Here is a 19,087-nt window from a genome sequence, read left to right as displayed (position 1 = left end):
TAAAATTCAGTGATGTTGATCCTGGACCATCAAGATTAAAATTCATTGTTGTTGATCCTGGACCATCAAGAGTAAAATTCACTGATATTGATCCTGGACCATCAAAATTTACTGATGTTGATCCTGGACCATCAATATTAAAATTCACTGATGTTGATCCTGGACCATCAAGAGTAAATTTCAGTGATGTTGATCCTGGATCATCAAGACTAAAATTCACTGATGTTGATCCTGGACCATCAAGAGTAAAATTCACTGATGTTGATCCTGGACCATCAAGAGTAAAATTCACTGATGTTGATCCTGGACAACCAAGATTCAAATTTACTGATGTTGATCCTGGACCATCAAGATTAAAATTCACTGATATTGATGCTGGACCATCAAAATTCACTGATGTTGATCATGGACCATCAAGATTAAAATTCACTGATGTTGATCCTGGAGCATCAAGAGTAAAATTCACTGATGTTGATCCTGGACCATCAAGATTCAAATTTAATGATGTTGATCCTGGACCATCAAGTGTAAAATTCACTGATGTTGATCCTGGATCATCATGATTCAAATTCAGTAATGCTGATCCTCGACCATCAAGATTCAAATTCAGTGATGCTGATCCTGGATCATCAAGATTAAAATTTACTGATGTTGATCCTGGACCATCAAGATTAAAATTCACTGATGTTGATCCTGGTTCATCAAGATTGAAATTCACTGATGTTGATCCTGGATCATCAAGATTGAAATTCAGTGATGTTGATCCTGGACCATCAAGATTAAAATTCACTGATATTGATCCTGGACCATCAAAATTCACTGATGTTGATCCTGGACCATCAAGATTAAAATTCACTGATGTTGATCCTGGAGCATCAAGAGTAAAATTCACTGATGTTGATCCTGGACCATCAAGATTCAAATTTACTGATGTTGATCCTGGACCATCAAGATTAAAATTCACTGATATTTATCCTGGACCATCAAGATTCAAATTCACTGATGTTGATCCTGGACCATCAAATTTAAAATTCACTGATGTTGATCCTGGACCATCAAAATTTACTGATGTTGATCCTAGACCATCAAGATTAAAATTCAGTGATGTTGATCCTGGACCATCAAGAGTAAATTTCAGTGATGTTGATCCTGGACCATCAAGACTAAATTTCACTGATGTTGATCCTGGACCATCAAGATTCAAATTTACTGATGTTGATCCTGGACCATCAAGATTAAAATTCACTGATATTGATCCTGGACCATCAAGATTCAAATTCACTGATGTTGATCCTGGACCATCAAGATTGACATTCAGTGATGTTGATCCTGGACCATCAAGATTAAAATTCACTGATGTTGATCCTGGACCATCAAGATTAAAATTCACTGATGTTGATCCTGGATCATCAAGATTGAAATTCACTGATGTTGATCCTGGATCATCAAGATTAAAATTCACTGATGTTGATCCTGGATCATCAAGATTGAAATTCACTGATGTTGATCCTGGACCATCAAGATTAAAATTCACTGATGTTGATCCTGGATCATCAAGATTTAAATTCACTGGTGTTGATCCTGGATCATCAAGATTGAAATTCAGTGATGTTGATCCTGGACCATCAAGATTAAAATTCACTGATATTAATCCTGGACCATCAAAATTCACTGATGTTGATCCTGGACCATCAAGATTAAAATTCACTGATGTTGATCCTGGACCATCAAGACTAAAATTCACTGATGTTGATCCTGGACCATCAAGGTTAAAATTCACTGATGTTGATCCTGGATCATCAAGATTGAAATTCACTGATGTTGATCCTGGACCATCAAGATTAAAATTCACTGTTGTTGATCCTGGACCATCAAATTTAAAAATGAGTGATGTTGATCCTGGACCATTAAGATTGAAATTCACTGATGTAGATCCTGGACCATCAAGATTAAAATTCACTGATGTTGTTCCTAGACCATCAAATTTAAAATTCAGTGATGTTGATCCTGGACCATCAAGATTAAAATTCATTGTTGTTGATCCTGGACCATCAAGAGTAAAATTCACTGATATTGATCCTGGACCATCAAAATTTACTGATGTTGATCCTGGACCATCAATATTAAAATTCACTGATGTTGATCCTGGACCATCAAATTTAAAATTCACTGATGTTGATCCTGGACCATCAAGAGTAAATTTCAGTGATGTTGATCCTGGATCATCAAGACTAAAATTCACTGATGTTGATCCTGGACCATCAAGAGTAAAATTCACTGTTGTTGATCCTGGACCATCAAATTTAAAAATGAGTGATGTTGATCCTGGACCATTAAGATTGAAATTCACTGATGTAGATCCTGGACCATCAAGATTAAAATTCATTGTTGTTGATCCTGGACCATCAAGAGTAAAATTCACTGATATTGATCCTGGACCATCAAAATTTACTGATGTTGATCCTGGACCATCAATATTAAAATTCACTGATGTTGATCCTGGACCATCAAATTTAAAATTCACTGATGTTGATCCTGGACCATCAAGAGTAAATTTCAGTGATGTTGATCCTGGACCATCAAGAGTAAAATTCACTGATGTTGATCCTGGACCATCAAGAGTAAAATTCACTGATGTTGATCCTGGACCATCAAGATTCAAATTTACTGATGTTGATCCTGGACCATCAAGATTAAAATTCACTGATATTGATCCTGGACCATCAAAATTCACTGATGTTGATCATGGACCATCAAGATTCAAATTCACTGATGTTGATCCTGGAGCATCAAGAGTAAAATTCACTGATGTTGATCCTGGACCATCAAGATTCAAATTTAATGATGTTGATCCTGGACCATCAAGTGTAAAATTCACTGATGTTGATCCTGGATCATCATGATTCAAATTCAGTAATGCTGATCCTCGACCATCAAGATTCAAATTCAGTGATGCTGATCCTGGATCATCAAGATTAAAATTTACTGATGTTGATCCTGGACCATCAAGATTAAAATTCACTGATGTTGATCCTGGATCATCAAGATTGAAATTCACTGATGTTGATCCTGGATTGAAATTCAGTGATGTTGATCCTGGACCATCAAGATTAAAATTCACTGATATTGATCCTGGACCATCAAAATTCACTGATGTTGATCCTGGACCATCAAATTTAAAATTCACTGATGTTGATCCTGGGCCATCAAGAGTAAATTTCAGTGATGTTGATCCTGGATCATCAATACTAAAATTCACTGATGTTGATCCTGGACCATCAAGAGTAAAATTCACTGATGTTGATCCTGGACCATCAAGAGTAAAATTCACTTATGTTGATCCTGGACCATCAAGATTCAAATTTACGGATGTTGATCCTGGACCATCAAGATTAAAATTCACTGATGTTGATCCTGGACCATCACGATAAAAATTCACTGATATTGATCCTGGACCATCAAAATTCACTGATGTTGATCCTGGACCATCAAGATTAAAATTCACTGATGTTGATCCTGGACCATCAAGATTCAAATTTAATGATGTTGATCCTGGACCATCAAGTGTAAAATTCACTGATGTTGATCCTGGATCATCATGATTTAAATTCAGTAATGCTGATCCTCGACCATCAAGATTCAAATTCAGTGATGCTGATCCTGGATCATCAAGATTAAAATTTACTGATGTTGATCCTGGACCATCAAGATTAAAATTCACTGATGTTGATCCTGGATCATCAAGATTGAAATTCACTGATGTTGATCCTGGACCATCAAGATTAAAATTCACTGATATTGATCCTGGACCATCAAAATTCACTGATGTTGATCCTGGACCATCAAGATTAAAATTCACTGATGTTGATCCTGGAGCATCAAGAGTAAAATTCACTGATGTTGATCCTGGACCATCAAGATTCAAATTTAATGATGTTGATCCTGGACCATCAAGATTAAAATTCAGTGATGTTGATCCTGGACCATCAAGAGTAAATTTCAGTGATGTTGATCCTGGATCATCAAGACTAAATTTCACTGATGTTGATCCTGGACCATCAAGATTCAAATTTACTGATGTTGATCCTGGACCATCAAGAATAAAATTCACTGATATTGATCCTGGACCATCAAGATTCAAATTCACTGATGTTGATCCTGGACCATCAAGATTAAAATTCACTGATGTTGATCCTGGACCATCAAGATTGAAATTCACTGATGTTGATCCTGGATCATCAAGATTCAAATTCAGTGATGTTGATCCTGGACCATCAAGATTAAAATTCACTGATGTTGATCCTGGACCATCAAATTTAAAAATGAGTGATATTGATCCTGGACCATCAAAAGTAAAATTCACTGATGTTGATCCTGGATCATCAAGATTCAAATTCAGTAATGCTGATCCTCGACCATCAAGATTAAAATTCACTGATGTTGATCCTGGACCATCAAGATTAAAATTCACTGATGTTGATCCTGGACCATCAAATTTAAAAATGAGTGATATTGATCCTGGACCATCAAAAGTAAAATTCACCGATGTTGATCCTGGATCATCAAGATTCAAATTCAGTAATGCTGATCCTCGACCATCAAGATTAAAATTCACTGATGTTGATCCTGGACCATCAAGATTAAAATTCACTGATGTTGATCCTGGACCATCAAATTTAAAATTCACTGATGTTGATCCTGGACCATCAAGACTAAAATTCACTGATGTTGATCCTGGACCATCAAGGTTAAAATTCACTGATGTTGATCCTAGATCATCAAGATTGAAATTCACTGATGTTGATCCTGGACCATCAAGATTAAAATTCACTGATGTTGATCCTGGACCATTAAGATTGAAATTCACTGATGTTGATCCTGGAACATCAAGATTAAAATTCACTGATGTTGATCCTGGACCATCAAATATAAAATTCAGTGATGATGATCCTGGACCATCAAGAGTAAAATTCACTGATATTGATTCTGGACCATCAAAATTCACTGATGTTGATCCTGGACCATCAATATTAAAATTCACTGATGTTGATCCTGGACCATCAAATTTAAAATTCACTGATGTTGATCCTGGACCATCAAGAGTAAATATCAGTGATGTTGATCCTGGATCATCAAGACTAAAATTCACTGATGTTGATCCTGGACCATCAAGATTAAAATTCACTGATGTTGATCCTGGACCATCAAGAGTAAAATTCACTGATGTTGATCCTGGACCATCAAGAGTAAAATTCACTAATGTTGATCCTGGACCATCAAGATTCAAATTTACTGATGTTGATCCTGGACCATCAAGATTAAAATTCACTGATGTTGATCCTGGACCATCAAAATTCACAAATGTTGATCCTGGACCATCAAAATTAAAATTCACTGATGTTGATCCCGGAGCATCAAGAGTAAAATTCACTGATGTTGATCCTGGACCATCAAGATTCAAATTTAATTATGTTAATCCTGGACCATCAAGAGTAAAATTCACTGATGTTGATCCTCGACCATCAAGATTCAAATTCAGTGATGCTGATCCTGGATCATCAAGATTAAAATTTACTGTTGTTGATCCTGGACCATCAAGATTAAAATTCACTGATGTTGATCCTGGACCATCAAGATTAAAATTCACTCATGTTGATCCTGGATCATCAAGATTGAAATTCACTGATGTTGATCCTGGATCATCAAGATTGAAATTCAGTGATGTTGATCCTGGACCATCAAGATTAAAATTCACTGATGTTGATCCTGGACCATCAAGATTCAAATTCACTGATGTTGATCCTGGACCATCAAATTTAAAATTCACTGATGTTGATCCTGGACCATCAAAATTTACTGATGTTGATCCTAGACCATCAAGATTAAAATTCAGTGATGTTAATCCTGGACCATCAAGAGTAAATTTCAGTGATGTTGATCCTGGATCATCAAGACTAAATTTCACTGATGTTGATCCTGGACCATCAAGATTCAAATTTACTGATGTTGATCCTGGACCATCAAGATTAAAATTCACTGATATTGATCCTGGACCATCAAGATTCAAATTCACTGATGTTGATCCTGGACCATCAAGATTCAAATTTATTGATGTTGATCCTGGATCATCAAGATTGAAATTCACTGATGTTGATCCTGGATCATCAAGATTGACATTCAGTGATGTTGATCCTGGACCATCAAGATTAAAATTCACTGATGTTGATCCTGGATCATCAAGATTGAAATTCACTGATGTTGATCCTGGATCATAAAGATTGAAATTCAGTGATGTTGATCCTGGATCATCAAGATTGAAATTCAGTGATGTTGATCCTGGACCATCAAGATTAAAATTCACTGATATTGATCCTGGACCATCAAAATTCACTGATGTTGATCCTGGACCATCAAGATTCAAATTCACTGATGTAGATCCTGGACCATCAAATTTAAAATTCACTGATGTTGATACTGGACCATCAAGATTCAAATTTACTGATGTTGATCCTGGACCATCAAGATTCAAATTCACTGATGTTGATCCTGGACCATCAAGATTCAAATTTAATGATGTTGATCCTGGATCATCAAGATTGAAATTCACTGATATTGATCCTGGATCATCAAGATTGACATTCAGTGATGTTGATCCTGGACCATCAAGATTAAAATTCACTGATATTGATCCTGGACCATCAAAAGTAAAATTCACTGATGTTGATCCTGTATCATCAAGATTCAAATTCAGTAATGCTGATCCTCGACCATCAAGATTAAAATTCACTGATGTTGATCCTGGACCATCAAGACTAAAATTCACTGATGTTGATCCTGGACTATCAAGATTAAAATTCACTGATGTTGATCCTGGATCAGCAAGATTCAAATTCAGTAATGCTGATCCTCGACCATCAAGGTTAAAAATCACTGATGTTAATCCTGGATCATCAAGATTGAAATTCACTGATGCTGATCCTGGATCATCAAGATTGAAATTCAGTGATGTTGATCCTGGACCATCAAGATTAAAATTCACTGTTGTTGATCCTGGATCATCAAGACTAAAATTCACTGATGTTGATCCTGGACCATCAAAATTCACTGATGTTGATCCTGGACCATCAAGATTAAAATTCACTGATGTTGATCCTGGACCATCAAATTTAAAATTCACTGATGTTGATCCTGGACCATCAAGAGTAAAATTCACTGATGTTGATCCTGGACCATCAAGAGTAAATTTCAGTGATGTTGATCCTGGATCATCAAGACTAAAATTCACTGATGTTGATCCTGGACCATCAAAATTCACTGATGTTGATCCTGGATCATCAAGATTCCAATTTACTGATGTTGATCCTGGACCATCAAGATTAAAATTCACTGATGTTGATCCTGGACCATCAAGATTCAAATTTACTGATGTTGATCTTGGACCATCAAGATTAAAATTCACTGATGTTGATCCTGGACCATCAAGATTCAAATTTACTGATGTTGATCCTGGACCATCAAGATTAAAATTCACTGATGTTGATCCTGGATCATCAAGATTGAAATTCACTGATGTTGATCCTGGATCATCAAGATTGAAATTCAGTGATGTTGATCCTGGACCATCAAGATTCAAATTCACTGATGTTGATCCTGGACCATCAAATTTAAAATTCACTGATGTTGATCCTGGACCATCAAGAGTAAATTTCAGTGATCTTGATCCTGGATCATCAAGACTAAATTTCACTGATGTTGATCCTGGACCATCAAGATTCAAATTTACTGATGTTGATCCTGGACCATCAAGATTAAAATTCACTGATATTGATCCTGGACCATCAAGATTCAAATTCACTGATGTTGATCCTGGACCATCAAGATTAAAATTCACTGATATTGATCCTGGATCATCAAGATTGAAATTCACTGATGTTGATCCTGGATCATCAAGATTGAAATTCAGTGATGTTGATCCTGGATCATCAAGATTGAAATTCAGTGATGTTGATCCTGGACCATCAAGATTAAAATTCACTGATATTGATCCTGGACCATCAAAATTCACTGATGTTGATCCTGGACCATCAAGATTCAAATTCACTGATGTCGATCCTGGACCATCAAATTTAAAATTCACTGATGTTGATCCTGGACCATCAAAATTTACTGATGTTGATCCTAGACCATCAAGAAAAAATTTCAGTGTTGTTGATCCTGGATCATCAAGACTAAAATTCACTGATGTTGATCCTGGACCATCAAGATTCAAATTTACTGATGTTGATCCTGGACCATCAAGATTCAAATTCACTGATGTTGATCCTGGACCATCAAGATTCAAATTTAATGATGTTGATCCTGGATCATCAAGATTGAAATTCACTGATGTTGATCCTGGATCATCAAGATTGACATTCAGTGATGTTGATCCTGGACCATCAAGATTAAAATTCACTGATATTGATCCAGGACCATCAAAATTCACTGATGTTGATCCTGGACCATCAAGATTCAAATTCACTGATGTTGATCCTGGACCATCAAATTTAAAATTCACTGATGTTGATCCTAGACCATCAAATTTTACTGATGTTGATCCTAGACCATCAAGAATAAATTTCAGTGTTGTTGATCCTGGATCATCAAGACTAAAATTCACTGATGTTGATCCTGGACCATCAAGATTCAAATTTACTGATGTTGATCCTGGACCATCAAGATTCAAATTTAATGATGTTAATCCTGGATCATCAAGATTGAAATTCACTGATGTTGATCCTGGATCATCAAGATTGACATTCAGTGATGTTGATCCTGGACCATCAAGATTAAAATTCACTGATATTGATCCTGGACCATCAAAAGTAAAATTTACTGATGTTGATCCTGGATCATCAAGATTCAAATTCAGTAATGCTGATCCTCGACCATCAAGATTAAAATTCACTGATGTTGATCCTGGACCATCAAGATTGAAATTCAGTGATGTTGATCCTGGACCATCAAGATTAAAATTCACTGTTGTTGATCCTGGATCATCAAGACTAAAATTCACTGATGTTGATCCTGGACCATCAAAATTCACTGATGTTGATCCTGGACCATCAAGATTAAAATTCACTGATGTTGATCCTGGACCATAAAGAGTAAATTTCAGTGATGTTGATCCTGGACCATCAAGACTAAAATTCACTGATGTTGATCCTGGACCATCAAGATTAAAAATTCACTGATGTTGATCCTGGACCATCAAGAGTAAAATTCACTGATGTTGATCCTGGACCATCAAAATTCACTGATGTTGATCCTGGACCATCAAGAGTAAAATTCACTGATGTTGATCCTGGACCATCAAGATTCAAATTTACTGATGTTGATCCTGGACCATCAAGATTAAAATTCACTGATGTTGATCCTGGACCATCAAGATAAAAATTCACTGATATTGATCCTGGACCATCAAAATTCACTGATGTTGATCCTGGACCATCAATATTAAAATTCACTGATGTTGACCCTGGACCATCAAATTTAAAATTCACTGATGTTGATCCTGGACCATCAAGAGTAAATTTCAGTGATGTTGATCCTTGATCATCAAGACTAAAATTCACTGATGTTGATCCTGGACCATCAAGATTAAAATTCACTGATGTTGATCCTGGACCATCAAGAGTAAAATTCTGGACCATCAAGAGTAAAATTCACTGATGTTGATCCTGGACCATCAAGATTCAAATTTACTGATGTTGATCCTGGACCATCAAGATTAAAATTCACTGATGTTGATCCTGGGTCATCAAGATTCCAATTTACTGATGTTGATCCTGGACCATCAAGATTAAAATTCATTGATGTTGATCCTTGACCATCAAAATTCACTGATGTTGATCCTGGATCATCAAGATTCCAATTTACTGATGTTGATCCTGGACCATCAAGATTAAAATTCACTGATGTTGATCCTGGACCATCAAGATTCAAATTCAGTAATGCTGATCCTCGACCATCAGGGTTAAAATTCACTGATGTTGATCCTGGATCATCAAGATTGAAATTCACTGATGCTGATCCTGGATCATCAAGATTGAAATTCAGTGATGTTGACCCTGGACCATCAAATTTAAAATTCACTGATGTTGATCCTGGACCATCAAGAGTAAAATTCACTGATGTTGATCCTGGACCATCAAGAGTAAAATTCACTGATGTTGATCCTGGACCATCAAGATTCAAATTTACTGATGTTGGTCCTGGACCATCAAGATTCAAATTTACTGATGTTGATCCTGGACCATCAAGATTAAAATTCACTGATGTTGATCCTGGATCATCAAGATTGAAATTCACTGATGTTTATCCTGGACCATCAAAAGTAAAATTCACTGATGTTGATCCTGTATCATCAAGATTCAAATTCAGTAATGCTGATCCTCGACCATCAAGATTAAAATTCACTGATGTTGATCCTGGACCATCAAGACTAAAATTCACTGATGTTGATCCTGGACTATCAAGATTAAAATTCACTGATGTTGATCCTGGATCAGCAAGATTCAAATTCAGTAATGCTGATCCTCGACCATCAAGGTTAAAAATCACTGATGTTAATCCTGGATCATCAAGATTGAAATTCACTGATGCTGATCCTGGATCATCAAGATTGAAATTCAGTGATGTTGATCCTGGACCATCAAGATTAAAATTCACTGTTGTTGATCCTGGATCATCAAGACTAAAATTCACTGATGTTGATCCTGGACCATCAAAATTCACTGATGTTGATCCTGGACCATCAAGATTAAAATTCACTGATGTTGATCCTGGACCATCAAATTTAAAATTCACTGATGTTGATCCTGGACCATCAAGAGTAAAATTCACTGATGTTGATCCTGGACCATCAAGAGTAAATTTCAGTGATGTTGATCCTGGATCATCAAGACTAAAATTCACTGATGTTGATCCTGGACCATCAAAATTCACTGATGTTGATCCTGGATCATCAAGATTCCAATTTACTGATGTTGATCCTGGACCATCAAAATTCACTGATGTTGATCCAGGACCATTAAGATTAAAATTTACTGATGTTGATCCTGGACCATCAAGATTAAAATTCACTGATGTTGATCCTGGACCATCAAGATTCAAATTTACTGATGTTGATCCTGGACCATCAAGATTAAAATTCACTGATGTTGATCCTGGATCATCAAGATTGAAATTCACTGATGTTGATCCTGGATCATCAAGATTGAAATTCAGTGATGTTGATCCTGGACCATCAAGATTCAAATTCACTGATGTTGATCCTGGACCATCAAATTTAAAATTCACTGATGTTGATCCTGGACCATCAAGAGTAAATTTCAGTGATCTTGATCCTGGATCATCAAGACTAAATTTCACTGATGTTGATCCTGGACCATCAAGATTCAAATTTACTGATGTTGATCCTGGACCATCAAGATTAAAATTCACTGATCTTGATCCTGGATCATCAAGACTAAATTTCACTGATGTTGATCCTGGACCATCAAGATTGAAATTCAGTGATGTTGATCCTGGACCATCAAGATTAAAATTCACTGATATTGATCCTGGACCATCAAAATTCACTGATGTTGATCCTGGACCATCAAGATTCAAATTCACTGATGTCGATCCTGGACCATCAAATTTAAAATTCACTGATGTTGATCCTGGACCATCAAAATTTACTGATGTTGATCCTAGACCATCAAGAAAAAATTTCAGTGTTGTTGATCCTGGATCATCAAGACTAAAATTCACTGATGTTGATCCTGGACCATCAAGATTCAAATTTACTGATGTTGATCCTGGACCATCAAGATTCAAATTCACTGATGTTGATCCTGGACCATCAAGATTCAAATTTAATGATGTTGATCCTGGATCATCAAGATTGAAATTCACTGATGTTGATCCTGGATCATCAAGATTGACATTCAGTGATGTTGATCCTGGACCATCAAGATTAAAATTCACTGATATTGATCCAGGACCATCAAAATTCACTGATGTTGATCCTGGACCATCAAGATTCAAATTCACTGATGTTGATCCTGGACCATCAAATTTAAAATTCACTGATGTTGATCCTGGACCATCAAATTTTACTGATGTTGATCCTAGACCATCAAGAATAAATTTCAGTGTTGTTGATCCTGGATCATCAAGACTAAAATTCACTGATGTTGATCCTGGACCATCAAGATTCAAATTTACTGATGTTGATCCTGGACCATCAAGATTCAAATTTAATGATGTTAATCCTGGATCATCAAGATTGAAATTCACTGATGTTGATCCTGGATCATCAAGATTGACATTCAGTGATGTTGATCCTGGACCATCAAGATTAAAATTCACTGATATTGATCCTGGACCATCAAAAGTAAAATTTACTGATGTTGATCCTGGATCATCAAGATTCAAATTCAGTAATGCTGATCCTCGACCATCGAGATTAAAATTCACTGATGTTGATCCTGGACCATCAAGACTAAAATTCACTGATGTTGATCCTGGACTATCAAGATTAAAATTCACTGATGTTGATCCTGGATCATCAAGATTCAAATTCAGTAATGCTGATCCTCGACCATCAAGGTTAAAATTCACTGTTGTTGATCCTGGATCATCAAGACTAAAATTCACTGATGTTGATCCTGGACCATCAAAATTCACTGATGTTGATCCTGGACCATCAAGATTAAAATTCACTGTTGTTGATCCTGGATCATCAAGACTAAAATTCACTGATGTTGATCCTGGACCATCAAAATTCACTGATGTTGATCCTGGACCATCAAGATTAAAATTCACTGATGTTGATCCTGGACCATAAAGAGTAAATTTCAGTGATGTTGATCCTGGACCATCAAGACTAAAATTCACTGATGTTGATCCTGGACCATCAAGATTAAAAATTCACTGATGTTGATCCTGGACCATCAAGAGTAAAATTCACTGATGTTGATCCTGGACCATCAAAATTCACTGATGTTGATCCTGGACCATCAAGAGTAAAATTCACTGATGTTGATCCTGGACCATCAAGATTCAAATTTACTGATGTTGATCCTGGACCATCAAGATTAAAATTCACTGATGTTGATCCTGGACCATCAAGATAAAAATTCACTGATATTGATCCTGGACCATCAAAATTCACTGATGTTGATCCTGGACCATCAATATTAAAATTCACTGATGTTGACCCTGGACCATCAAATTTAAAATTCACTGATGTTGATCCTGGACCATCAAGAGTAAATTTCAGTGATGTTGATCCTTGATCATCAAGACTAAAATTCACTGATGTTGATCCTGGACCATCAAGATTAAAATTCACTGATGTTGATCCTGGACCATCAAGAGTAAAATTCTGGACCATCAAGAGTAAAATTCACTGATGTTGATCCTGGACCATCAAGATTCAAATTTACTGATGTTGATCCTGGACCATCAAGATTAAAATTCACTGATGTTGATCCTGGATCATCAAGATTCCAATTTACTGATGTTGATCCTGGACCATCAAGATTAAAATTCATTGATGTTGATCCTTGACCATCAAAATTCACTGATGTTGATCCTGGATCATCAAGATTCCAATTTACTGATGTTGATCCTGGACCATCAAGATTAAAATTCACTGATGTTGATCCTGGACCATCAAGATTCAAATTCAGTAATGCTGATCCTCGACCATCAGGGTTAAAATTCACTGATGTTGATCCTGGATCATCAAGATTGAAATTCACTGATGCTGATCCTGGATCATCAAGATTGAAATTCAGTGATGTTGACCCTGGACCATCAAATTTAAAATTCACTGATGTTGATCCTGGACCATCAAGAGTAAAATTCACTGATGTTGATCCTGGACCATCAAGAGTAAAATTCACTGATGTTGATCCTGGACCATCAAGATTCAAATTTACTGATGTTGGTCCTGGACCATCAAGATTCAAATTTACTGATGTTGATCCTGGACCATCAAGATTAAAATTCACTGATGTTGATCCTGGATCATCAAGATTGAAATTCACTGATGTTTATCCTGGACCATCAAGATTAAAATTCACTGATGTTGATCCTGGATCATTAAGATTGAAAATCACTGATGTTGATCCTGGATCATCAAGACTGAAATTCAGTGATGTTGATCCTGGACCATCAAGATTAAAATTCACTGATATTGATCCTGGACCATCAAAATTCACTGATGTTGATCCTGGACCATCAAGATTAAAATTCACTGATGTTGATACTGGATCATTAAGATTGAAATTCAGTGATGTTGATCCTGGACCATCAAGAGTAAAATTCACTGATGTTGATCCTGGACCATCAAGATTCAAATTTACTGATGTTGGTCCTGGACCATCAAGATTCAAATTTACTGATGTTGATCCTGGACCATCAAGATTAAAAATCACTGATGTTGATCCTGGATCATCAAGATTGAAATTCACTGATGTTGATCCTGGACCATCAAGATTAAAATTCACTGATGTTGATCCTGGATCATCAAGATTGAAATTCACTGATATTGATCCTGGACCATCAAAATTCACTGATGTTGATCCTGGATCATCAAGGTTCAAATTCAGTAATGCTGATCCTCGACCATCAAGATTAAAATTTACTGATGTTGATCCTGGACCATCAAGATTCAAATTCAGTGATGTTGATCCTGGACCATCAAAAGTAAAATTCACTGATGTTGATCCTGGATCATCAAGATTAAAATTCACTGATATTGATCATGGACCATCAAGATTCAAATTCACTGATGTTGATCCTGGATCATCAAGATTGAAATTCACTGATGTTGATCCTGGATCATCAAGATTGACATTCAGTGATGTTGATCCTGGACCATCAAGATTAAAATTCACTGATATTGATCCTGGACCATCAAAAGTAAAATTCACTGATATTGATCCTGGACCATCAAGATTAAATTTCACTGATGTTAATCCTGGACCATCAAGATTAAAATTCACTGATGTTGATCCTGGACCATCAAGATTCAAATTCAGTAATGCTGATCCTCGACCATCAGGGTTAAAATTCACTGATGTTGATCCTGGATCATCAAGATTGAAATTCACTGATGCTGATCCTGGATCATCAAGATTGAAATTCAGTGATGTTGATCCTGGACCATCAAGATTAAAATTCACTGATGTTGATCCTGGACCATCAAATTTAAAATTCAGTGATGTTGATCCTGGACCATCAAGATTAAAATTCACTGATGTTGATCCTGGACCATCAAATTTAAAATTCACTGATGTTGATCCTGGACCATCAAGAGTAAATTTCAGTGATGTTGATCCTGGATCATCAAGACTAAAATTCACTGATGTTGATCCTGGACCATCAAGATTAAAAATTCACTGATGTTGATCCTGGACCATCAAGAGTAAAATTCACTGATGTTGATCCTGGACCATCAAGATTCAAATTTACTGATGTTGATCCTGGACCATCAAGATTAAAATTCACTGATGTTGATCCTTGACCATCAATATTCACTGATGTTGATCCTGGATCATCAAGATTCAAATTTACTGATGTTGATCCTGGACCATCAAGATTAAAATTCACTGATGTTGATCCTGGATCATCAAGATTCCAATTTACTTATGTTGATCCTGGACCATCAAGATTAAAATTCACTGATGTTGATCCTTGACCATCAAAATTCACTGATGTTGATCCTGGATCATCAAGATTCCAATTCACTGATGTTGATCCTGGACCATCAAGAGTAAAATTCACTGATGTTGATCCTGGACCATCAAGAGTAAAATTCACTGATGTTGATCCTGGACCTTTAAGATTCAAATTTACTGATGTTGATCCTGGACCATCAAGATTAAAATTCACTGATGTTGATCCTGGACCATCAAAATTCACTGATGTTGATCCTGGACCATCAAGATAAAAATTCACTGATATTGATCCTGGACCATCAAAATTCACTGATGTTGATCCTGGACCATTAAGATTCAAATTCACTGATGTTGATCCTGGACCATCAAGATTGAAATTCAGTGATGTTGATCCTGGACCATCAAGATTAAAATTCACTGATGTTGATCCTGGACCATCAAATTTAAAAATCAGTGATGTTGATCCTGGACCATCAAGATTGAAATTCACTGATGTTGATCCTGGACCATCAAATTTAAAATTCACTGATGTTGATCCTGGACCATCAAGAGTAAATTTCAGTGATGTTGATCCTGGATCATCAAGACTAAAATTCACTGATGTTGATCCTGGACCATCAAGATTAAAAATTCACTGATGTTGATCCTGGACCATCAAGAGTAAAATTCACTGATGTTGATCCTGGACCATCAAGATTCAAATTTACTGATGTTGATCCTGGACCATCAAGATTAAAATTCACTGATGTTGATCCTGGATCATCAAGATTCCAATTTACTGATGTTGATCCTGGACCATCAAGATTAAAATTCACTGATGTTGATCCTTGACCATCAAAATTCACTGATGTTGATCCTGGATCATCAAGATTCTAATTTACTGATGTTGATCCTGGACCATCAAGATTAAAATTCACTGATGTTGATCCTTGACCATCAAAATTCACTGATGTTGATCCTGGATCATCAAGATTCAAATTCACTGATGTTGATCCTGGACCATCAAAATTTAAAATTCATTGATGTTGATCCTGGACCATCAAAACTGAAAGTCACTGATGTTGATCCTGGACCATCAAGATTAAAATTGAAAGTCACTGATGTTGATCCTAGACCATCAAGATTAAAATTCTCTGATGTTGATCCTGGACAATCAAAATTAAATTTCACTGATGTTAATCTTGGACCATCAAGATTAAAATTCACTGATGTTGATCCTGGATCATCAAGATTGAAATTCAGTGATGTTGATCCTGGATCATCCAGATTGAAATTCAGTGATGTTGATCCTGGACCATCAAGATTCAAATTCAGTGATGTTGATCCTGGATCATCAAGATTAAAATTCAGTGATGTTGATCCTGGATCATCAAGATTGAAATTCACTGATGTTGATCCTGGATCATCAAGATTGAAATTCAGTGATGTTGATCCTGGATCATCAAGATTAAAATTTACTGATATTGATCCTGGACCATCAAAATTCACTGATGTTGATCCTGGACCATCAAGAGTAAAATTCAGTAATGTTGATCCTGGACCATCAAGACTACAATTCACTGATGTTGATCCTGGACCATCAAGATTAAAATTCACTGATGTTGATCCTGGACCATCAAGATTAAAATTCACTGATGTTGATCCTGGACCATCAAGAGTAAAATTCACTGATGTTGATCCTGGACCATCAAGAGTAAAATTCACTGATGTTGATCCTGGACCATCAAGATTCAAATTTACTGATGTTGGTCCTGGACCATCAAGATTCAAATTTACTGATGTTGATCCTGGACCATCAAGATTAAAATTCACTGATGTTGATCCTGGATCATCAAGATTGAAATTCACTGATGTTGATCCTGGACCATCAAGATTAAAATTCACTGATGTTGATCCTGGATCATTAAGATTGAAAATCACTGATGTTGATCCTGGATCATCAAGATTGAAATTCAGTGATGTTGATCCTGGACCATCAAGATTAAAATTCACTGATGTTGATCCTGGATCATCAAGATTGAAATTCACTGATATTGATCCTGGACCATCAAAATTCACTGATGTTGATCCTGGATCATCAAGGTTCAAATTCAGTAATGCTGATCCTCGACCATCAAGATTAAAATTTACTGATGTTGATCCTGGACCATCAAGATTCAAATTCAGTGATGTTGATCCTGGACCATCAAAAGTAAAATTCACTGATGTTGATCCTGGATCATCAAGATTAAAATTCACTGATGTTGATAATGGACCATCAAGATTCAAATTCACTGATGTTGATCCTGGATCATCAAGATTGACATTCAGTGATGTTGATCCTGGACCATCAAGATTAAAATTCACTGATATTGATCCTGGACCATCAAAAGTAAAATTCACTGATATTGATCCTGGACCATCAAGATTAAATTTCACTGATGTTAATCCTGGACCATCAAGATTAAAATTCACTGATGTTGATCCTGGACCATCAAGATTCAAATTCACTGATGTTGATCCTGGACCATCAAGATTCAACTTCACTGATGTTGATCCTGGACCATCAAATTTAAAATTCACTGATGTTGATCCTGGACCATCAAGACTAAAATTCACTGATGTTGATCCTGGACTATCAAGATTAAAATTCACTGATGTTGATCCTGGACCATCAAGATTCAACTTCACTGATGTTGATCCTGGACCATCAAATTTAAAATTCACTGATGTTGATCCTGGACCATCAAGATTAAAATTCACTGATGTTGATCCTGGATCATCAAGATTGAAATTCACTGATATTGATCCTGGACCATCAAAATTTAATGATATTGATCCTTGACCATCAAAATTCACTGATGTTGATCCTGGATCATCAAGATTCCAATTTACTGATGTTGATCCTGGACCATCAAAATTAAATTTCACTGGTGTTAATCCTGGACCATCAAGATTGAAATTCACTGATGTTGATCCTGGATCATCCAGATTGAAATTCAGTGATGTTGATCCTGGACCATCAAATTTAAAACTCACTGATGTTAATCCTGGACCATCAAGACTAAAATTCACTGATGTTGATCGTGGACCATCAAGACTAAAATTCACTGATGTTGATCCTGAACCATCAAAATTGAAAGTCACTGATGTTGGTCCTGGACCATCAAGTTTAAAATTCACTGATGTTGATCCTGGATCATCAAGATTGAAATTCACTGATGTTGATCCTGGATCATCCAGATTGAAATTCAGTGATGTTGATCCTGGACCATCAAGATTCAAATTTACTGATGTTGATCCTGGACCATCAAGATTAAAATTCACTGATATTGATCCTGGACCATCAAGATTAAAATTCACTGATGTTGATCCTGGACCATCAAGATTAA

At 36.2% G+C, this 19,087-nt stretch overlaps 2 protein-coding genes across 11 annotated transcripts in view; one reads left to right on the top strand and one right to left on the bottom strand.

Moving 5' to 3' along the window:
• The window catches only part of LOC147837115 (uncharacterized), a 533,045-nt gene that overhangs the window by 395,194 nt on the left and 118,764 nt on the right, over positions 1 to 19,087 (top strand). The gene's annotated exons all lie outside the window — the stretch shown is intronic.
• The window catches only part of LOC147846382 (uncharacterized), a 29,032-nt gene continuing 23,123 nt past the window's right edge, over positions 13,179 to 19,087 (bottom strand). The window contains exons 3-5 of the mRNA XM_087240186.1: positions 15,787 to 17,683; positions 13,938 to 14,224; positions 13,179 to 13,380 (exon numbers count right to left, since the gene is read on the bottom strand). Coding sequence (XP_087096312.1) covers positions 16,719 to 17,683 — 965 coding nt within the window. The 3' untranslated portion in view covers positions 13,179 to 13,380; positions 13,938 to 14,224; positions 15,787 to 16,718. The remainder of the gene's footprint in view (positions 13,381 to 13,937; positions 14,225 to 15,786; positions 17,684 to 19,087) is intronic.

This window comes from Danio rerio, chromosome 2, assembly GCF_052040795.2.
Source record: "Danio rerio strain M-AB ecotype USA chromosome 2, GRCz13ab, whole genome shotgun sequence".
NCBI classification, from domain to species: domain Eukaryota; kingdom Metazoa; phylum Chordata; class Actinopteri; order Cypriniformes; family Danionidae; genus Danio; species Danio rerio.
Note: the sequence above shows the minus strand (reverse complement) of the source record. Positions and strands in the feature narration are given on the sequence as shown.